The sequence below is a fragment of the Solanum stenotomum genome, unplaced genomic scaffold (genome assembly GCF_019186545.1).
Source record: "Solanum stenotomum isolate F172 unplaced genomic scaffold, ASM1918654v1 scaffold13665, whole genome shotgun sequence".
Taxonomy (NCBI): Eukaryota; Viridiplantae; Streptophyta; class Magnoliopsida; order Solanales; family Solanaceae; genus Solanum; species Solanum stenotomum.
Genome location: NW_026022652.1, coordinates 1 through 8,539, shown reverse-complemented (window position 1 = coordinate 8,539; position 8,539 = coordinate 1). Strand labels below are relative to the sequence as shown.

Here is an 8,539-nt window from a genome sequence, read left to right as displayed (position 1 = left end):
TCAAGTAAAAAGCTGGAAGCATATGCTGAACGAAGAAAAACGTCAATGACACTAACACTTGAACAGAATTAGGAAAATATATATATCGATGCATCACCATCTAGTACAAGTTGCTGGTTACATGAAAAGAAAGATCGTTCATATAACAATTAAGGTGAAACAAGTTCAGGAATAAACAGATCCATTTGGTCGTAAATACATCTAAGAAATTATTCCACCGAGCATAGTCCTCTCTGAATGCATAAAAGAGCAATATGGACTAAATGCCCTGTCCAAGCCAAGGAACTTACGCAAAGAGAGTCCTGATAAATGATGATTCAGATATGATTAGACTTTTTTGAACCATAAAATCATTCTCTGATTGTCTAACTAAAGCTAGGCAGCAGAAATCACTCAATATAGTCATAATGTGGAATACAGCGCAGATAGAACCATATAGTTGTCTACTTCAAGTCAGATAGCAGATATTACTCGAAATAGTCATATGACATAAACGTTTAGATTGAACGATAAGGAACGCAAATCAGAGGAGATAGAAAGACTTAGCCAGCAAGAGCACACATTTCATCCATCGTTAATTAAGCATTGCCCAACATAATAGTTTTTGGTTGACCAATCGTGAGTTGAATAACAAACCTTTAACTTCTCTAGATGGAATGCGGGATTGATGATTTTTCTATGTTTGGCCCATTTGTCTTCCTCATAGGTTGTTAGCCCTCGAACCAATAAGGCGCTTAATGGATTTGTACCAGGCTTTTGATACACAGAGATTTTGGAGAATACTTCCTTTATAAGCTCAGGGTCCATGATAAATACTTGTGGTCTTGGACCCATCCATATAAAAGACTTTTTCCCTGCAAACATATATATGTCTCATTTATTCAACCGAAGAGAACGAAATGAACAGAGAGATCTTTAGAACATGAACAAATCAGGAGAACAGGTTCATTACAACTTCATCGAATTCGAAGAAAGTCAAAACACACTACAGACAACAAGCAAAAGTTTCCTACCAGAAAAGGTGATTTCAATATAGGAAATGAATGAGGGATTTGTGAATGGATTTAAGTTATATACACACACAATCAACAGGTGTTGCGATCATGCTTCAAATATCTTCTCTTCTGAGCTGAGGGTCTATCGGACACAACCTCTCTAGCCTGCAAAGGTATTTGCTTACATTGTACCCTCTACACTGAGTATGTGGATATCAACAGACACAACTATTAAATCAACTGATTCGAATTTCTTCTTTTCTTTTATTGAATTGATTCCACCAAAACAAAACTCACCTTATTGATTCATGTACAAACACCTACCAATTCAATATAAAATTCAAAGTGTAAAAGTTGGTGCATTTTAATTTTATAATAACAAATCAGTTACCTTATTTCAGTGGTGGCAATTGGGCGAGTTGGGTCAAATTTGGATGGATCATAATGAGTTTGTCTTAAAAGACAACAATCGGGTGAAGACCAACCCAATCCAAATTTGCTTGGGTTAAAATGGATTAGATAATGGGTCATATAAAGGGTTAAGACCCAATAAAACCCAATTTTTACTAACTTTAATTGTTTTACTCTATCTTTTAAAATATTTTAGCACCTAATAAAATTATTATTTTTTCTTTATTATGATTTATGGCTATATAATACTATCAAATTGAAAAAAAAGCATTTTAAATTTTTTTGACAAGATTTCCCGTGAGACCACTTCGGTTACATATCAACCCAAACTTTTAGCAGGTTGAAATTGGTTAGATTGAACTCATGAATGAGCGGGTCAACTTAAACGAATTGGACGAGTTGCGTTTGATTTTGGCCATCCCTACTTTATTTTTAGTTTTCTATCATCAGTTACTAATATTTACCAGGAAATTTGCTTGTAATTCCAGAATACGTATAATTAAACTCCTTATCTAAGTTACTTGATGATTGCGGAGCTACAGTATTAGCTATGGATTTGTACTAAGCTCCTACATTTCTGCAAGAGACTGTTTCCATAACTCGAATCTACAACTTCCTAATCACATGTCAACAACTTTACCCGTTATTAGAGTTCGAAAACTTACCATATTTTTTGATGATTTCAAGAAAGAAAGGCACCAATCTTGGGGATAAATCATCATTAGAAATATTCATAGGCTTTGAATTAGCTTCTTTAATCATCCCAGAAAAATCTTTCATATCACCATACAATATTCTGTATGAATTCCCTTTTAGCCCTTGTTTCCTCAACAATTTCTCCAACTTCTTTGGTCTGAACCAAACCCAATTTAGTACTTTCCATAGACACACAAACAGAGCAACTGCTATGACACAACAACATATTGTTACTAATATTTGAATTTTGTCCATTTTGTTTGAATTAAATTTATGTGTGCATATAAATTACTACTATATATTTATATCTACCATGTTTGTGGGAAATTAAGACATTGATGAGCAAAGGCAAATATCTGAGGACTTTTTTGTAATTATAATCCTAAAAAACACAGATTGAATCCCCACCCTCCACACATCCCAGCAATGTATAACAGTCATACACTTAGCCAGCCACTGAAAAAATCATCGCATGTAACACATGTCTACGTTCAAACGTCTTGCTTTCTTGAAATAATAGAAAAGCATAATAAGTAGGTCTAAAAAATCAATCAATAAAATCATTTACTTTTTTTTTCTCATCTATTATTTTTAGAGGTTGACATAGAGTTTTATTTATTCAATTTGATTTTCAGTTTATTAATGTGAGAATCTAAGTTATTTAGGTTTGATTTTCCACTATGCATGGAAAATATTCTCTATTTTATTTTCTGAAAAGGCAAGAGAAATCGACAAAGTCAAAAATGATTTGTGTCTTGGAAGGGTGCATTTTCTTATTATTTTCAAAAATAATTAATAATTGAAAAAATCGTTCAGTGAATATTTTAAAAACTATTCAATACGTGTAACAGTAAACATAATAATGTAGACAACCTAAAATATTTAAGAACCTTCTCCAAATTTCAACTATATCACATAAATTGAAATTGAGAGAACATTTATTAAGCCCGTGCTAGCACGGGTTCCCATGTGTAGAATATTTAATGGATTTCCTCAAACAAATGCAAGATTTAAACAGAACTTCTAAGTTTGTCCGAACAACATACCCAATATGAGGGTCAGGGGAGAGTGGAGAGTACACCATATAATCTCCTATCTTAATAAGGTAGAGACACTGTTTCTGAACCCATATTTAATATTGTAACTCCACCCCTGAATCGAGTCTCAATAAACTCTTCACAAAATATGAAATTATAGTTTGTGGAAAATAAGTGGAGCACCATACTGAGGCTGAGTGGTTACCGAGGACTGAGGAGAATGGGTGTAGGATGGAGACAATTCAAAAGAGAAGCTTTGTAGGATCATACACAAAGTCATCTTTGCCTCTAACATGGCAAAATTTTGTCCAATGCACATTCTTGGACCCCAAGCAAATGGAAAATATGTAACTTGACCCTTTGTTGCACTTGATATTCCTTCTCTAAATCTATCTGGATTGAACTTGTTTGCATCTTCACCCCATATATCTTTATCATGATGCAATAATATCATTGGCAATGTGACTAGCACACCAGTTGGTAGAGATACTTCTCCTAGCGTAATGTCTTCATAAATTCGTCGTGAAAGTACTGTTATCGGGGAATATAGCCTTAATGACTCGTTTAAGATCATCGTTACCTGCAAAAGGAAATGCTCCTCCATCAGTTATATCAAAGCATGACGGAGACCTGTAAAAAGTTATTTAAGTTGCTGGCTCCCGTATCATCAGGTCACCAACTTAGTTTACCTTCTGGCACTAAGCAGACATTAGCCCCCACACATGGTCTTACGACTTTGCCAGGACCTAAGTACTTGTAAACAGTTGCACGGACCTAGTTATTGCTAGTTTCGACCTCCTTTGTGAGGAGGCACCCCTTATCCCGAAGTTATGGGGATTCGTTGTTGACTCCCTTTATTATTAGTGGGTAAACTAATTCCTATGAGTGGAGTAATATTACTCTTGCTTGTAACCAACATAAAGAGATGTTCCAGAAATGAGATTATCCCCACTATAGAAGACACAATTCTCTAATAGCTTAAAGCCTTAGATGAGATGGTCACACAATTCAACGTGATGTCAAAGCAAGCAGATATCCTATATTCAAGTCTCACCCAATCGATAATCAAACGAAATTTACACGTGCTTGTAGAAGAGTCCTCCCGTCCTTCCTAAGGAAACCATGAAAATTGGTTTCTTCTATTCTAGTATCAAAGCTCTAGTCTTTTAAAATTCAAGCACTCAAGCAGTACAATACAATACAATGAAAGTAAATATACTCATGCCACATATATTGAACCAACGAAACTAGAATACTTACAACTTTTAGATGATTTAATCCATCAAAATCTGGTTTCCGACTCCCAAACACTTGCAAGACTTCTTCTCTGGCCCGTGCCTGCCAATCTGGATATCTGCTCAACAACACCAGAGTCCACAGAATCCACACTGATGTAGTTTCTGCGCCAGCAAAATAGAATAGCTTGCATTCTTCAATGACTTCTTCGATGCTCATTCCAAAGTCCTTGTTTCCGTGCAGTTCAATTTCTTTAAAATTTGATTCCAGCAATATGCCCAATAGATCCTCATTATCGGCGTTCCCAGCTTCCATTGCCTTCAATCTTTTATCGATAATACCTCTAATTGAGGACCGAACATCCTTTTTTATTTCCTTCATTCTTCTGTTCCTCTTTGTTGGCAAAAATCTTTGAAATTGTTTTATGAAACACAAAACCAAAATGCATTCACAAAAATTAGAACTAATCAATTTGCATTTCCAATAGCTACATTTTCCAAATTCTTAGGAGAATTAAGTTACCTCCATCCTGGGATATAAACTGAGCGTATAACTTCGAGAAAATGCTGAGCTTGTTCCTGTTGAAGTTCAAAAATCTTTCTACCTTCTTCATAACTACTGCCAAAAGCTGTCCGAGAGATCACATCACAAGTCAATTGCTGCAGGTGCGGCCATACATCTATCTCATGAGAGCCTTCAACTTGAACAGCGTCTTCCCATTTGCTCAGCATCTCACTACAGCTCAAGTAAAAAGCTGGAAGCATATGCTGTTCGAGAAAATGGTGAACGAGGGAAAATGTCAATAACACTAACACTTGAACATAATTAGGAACACATATTCAATCACCATCTAGTAAATATATCTAAGAAATTACTCCACTGAACATAGTCCTCTCTGGATGTAGGAATACAACATGGACTAAATATGTACTCTGTCCGAGCCAAGGAACTTACGCAAAGAGAGTCCTGATAAATGATGATCCAGACAAGATTCAACTTCTTTGAACCATAAAATTCACTCTCTGATTGTCAAACTAAAGCTAAGATAGCAGAAATCACTCGATATAGTCCTATGTCGAACATACAAGACCAAATTGAAAACATAAAGAAGTAAGAGTGAACATATTATCGATTGGTGGAAGAACAATCTAGAACATTGAATCATGATACAGGCGATATTCGTCCCTATAGAACCACTATTGTCTACATCAAGTCAAGCAGCAGATATCATATTACTTGAAATAGTCATATGACATAAAAGTTTAGATTGAACGATAAGGAAGGCAAATCAAAGGAGATAAAAGCAAGAGCACACAGAGTAAGAATTGCCCAACATAATAGTTTCTGGTTGACCAATCGCGAATTTGAATGACAAACCTTTAACTTCTCTAGATGGAACGCGGGATTGATGATTTTTCTATGTTTAGCCCATTTGTCTTTCTCATAGCTTACTACTCCTTGTACAAATAAGGTGCCTAATGGATTTCCATGAGGCTTTTGATACACATAGGTTTTCGAGAATACTTCCTTTATAAGCTCAGGATCCATGATTAGTATTTGTGGTCTTGGACCCATCCATATAAAACTTTTTTTGCCTGCAAACATGTATATGTCTCATGATTAACTACAACTAGTACAAATTTCAAAACAAAACATCTATACAATCGAAGAGAACGAAATGAACAGAGTGATCTTTAGAAGATAAACAAACCAGGAGAACAGGCTCATTCGAAAAAAGTTGAAACAAACTACATACTCCAAGGAGCTTCTAGATAAACTGCTTATTTGTATTAGGAAGTTCAGTAAATAGTAACTAAAGAGAACTATGGGTACAACTTCAAGTTCAAAAAGCTTAAACTTCAAATCCTAACTCCGTCTGTGGAAATGAATGAGGGATTTGTGAATGGATATCAAATTCATGAATTTAATCTACTACTTATATCACTAATTAGTAGTTAGTATAAGGTACCCGATCCACTAAAGCTCCTGCTATGCACAGGTGTGGAAAGAAACGGATTGACTACAAGAGTTTATTGTAAGCAATGTTACCCTACATTTCTACGGAAAGCGTTTACAATGGTCTATTGTAAACACCTTTATCCTATATGTCTACATGAGGTTGTTGGTTCTACGACTTGAACCAACTCGTGATTTCCTGATTACATGACATCAACTTTATGAGTTACTCAATGACTAAAAAATGGCTATGGATACATGCCAAGTTCAAAACTCATAAATTTCAATTTCTGACTCAATTGTACAAATGAATAAACTTTTTGAGTGAAAACTTACCATATTTCTTGATGGTTTCAAGAAAGAAAGGCACCATTCTTGGTGCTAAATCATGATCAAACATATTCATAGGCTTTGAATTAGCTTCTTTAATCATCCCACTAAGATCTTTCATGTCCCCATACAATAATCTGTATGAATTCCCATTTAGCCCTTGTTTCCTCAACAAATTCTCCAACTTCTTTGGATTAAACCAAACCCAATTCAGTACTTTCCATAGACACACAAACAAAGTAATTGCTATGGCACAACAACATATTGTTACTATCATTTCAATTTTTTCCATTTTTTTTTTCTGAGTAAAAAATAAGTATTACTATAGTTTCTTGCACTTAAAAACACCTAGCATGTTCATGTGAACTACAAAAACGATGTCGTCATGAGTGACGAACAAAACGCAAAATTGTCTAAGGGTCTCTGTTCGAGTACGCAAGTTGTACAATAATAGAAGAAAATTTTAAAATGATGTACATGAGTGGATCTGATTTTATTTTATTTTATTATATATCTGCTTTGTACAATTATAGCAAGAAAAAATTAAAATGATGTACATGAGTGGATCTGATTTTATTTTATTATATTATATATCCAAAAGTATAAGTAACTAGAGACTAGAAGCATACAATTTAAAAGAAAATATATTTTCATTAATCTAGAACAACGATAAAAAAATTTGAACGACAAAGTATTATTGGATATTTTAAAATAACTTTAAACCCATTATTGACATCAACTATCATGTCGTATTAAATAATTTAGATGCCAAAAATTACTAATTGCATCAACATTTGCGTAATCAACCTGCTCACCAAGTTGATATTTCCTTTCTCCCCAAGTTAATAGTATTTTCCTTTGCCTCCAAGTTGAGATGTTCTCCGCCGCCTTGCTTCTATATTTTATATTACTATATATTAANCAATTATAGCAAGAAAAAATTAAAATGATGTACATGAGTGGATCTGATTTTATTTTATTATATTATATATCCAAAAGTATAAGTAACTAGAGACTAGAAGCATACAATTTAAAAGAAAAGATATTTTCATTAATCTAGAACAACGATAAAAAAATTTGAACGACAAAGTGTTATTGGATATTTTAAAATAACTTTAAACCCATTATTGACATCAACTATTATGTCGTATTAAATAATTTAGATGCCAAAAATTACTAATTGCATCAACATTTGCGTAATCAACCTGCTCACCAAGTTGATATTTCCTTTCTCCCCAAGTTAATAGTATTTTCCTTTGCCTCCAAGTTGAGATGTTCTCCGCCGCCTTGCTTCTATATTTTATATCATACTATAGAAGTGGTAGTTCCTCAACTACTACCAAACTAATCAAAAATTATCACGTGGAGCTAATTAATATTTCTTTCTTTTATATAATATTTTCTATTTCTACTTTCTATTTCTTTCTATTATATTATATTTTCTATTCTACTTCTATCTATGTTTTATTTATTTTTTTACTTACTATATATCATCATCATACTTCATATATATAAGTGGTGATTCCCTTGGACTACCAACTTACTATATATCATCATCATACTTCATACTATATATATATATATATTTTTTTTTTTTCATCATACTATATAAGTGGTGGTTCCCTTGGACTACCAAGGGTATTCCCGTCATTTCCTTCCTTAAAAGAGATTCTATCATACTATATAAGTCGTGCTTCCCCTGGACTACCAACTTACTATATATCATCATCATACTTCATATACTTCCTCCTATTTAATAAGTGTGAGTCCTCAATACTATCAAATTATTGTGTCTTTGACAACATTACCCTACCAAATTATTGTGTCTTTGACAACATTACCCTTCATCCTCCTATTTAATAAGTGTGAGTCCTCAAT

General features: G+C 33.8%; 2 protein-coding genes across 2 annotated transcripts; both read right to left on the bottom strand.

Moving 5' to 3' along the window:
* Positions 1-431: 431 nt before the first annotated feature.
* On the bottom strand, positions 432-2,418 carry LOC125850087 (cytochrome P450 CYP72A219-like). The gene is made up of 2 exons (XM_049529994.1): positions 2,072-2,418; positions 432-854 (listed from the first exon to the last, which is right to left on the bottom strand). Exons 1-2 carry the CDS (start codon positions 2,355-2,357, stop codon positions 565-567), a joined length of 576 nt encoding a protein of 191 aa, XP_049385951.1. The 5' UTR covers positions 2,358-2,418; the 3' UTR covers positions 432-564.
* A 685-nt stretch (positions 2,419-3,103) lies between these two features.
* LOC125850086 (cytochrome P450 CYP72A219-like) lies at positions 3,104-7,057 on the bottom strand. The gene is made up of 5 exons (XM_049529993.1): positions 6,668-7,057; positions 5,753-5,970; positions 4,898-5,142; positions 4,400-4,784; positions 3,104-3,719 (listed from the first exon to the last, which is right to left on the bottom strand). The coding sequence occupies exons 1-5, from the start codon at positions 6,951-6,953 to the stop codon at positions 3,294-3,296; spliced, it is 1,560 nt and encodes a 519-aa protein (XP_049385950.1). The 5' UTR covers positions 6,954-7,057; the 3' UTR covers positions 3,104-3,293.
* Positions 7,058-8,539: the final 1,482 nt, after the last annotated feature.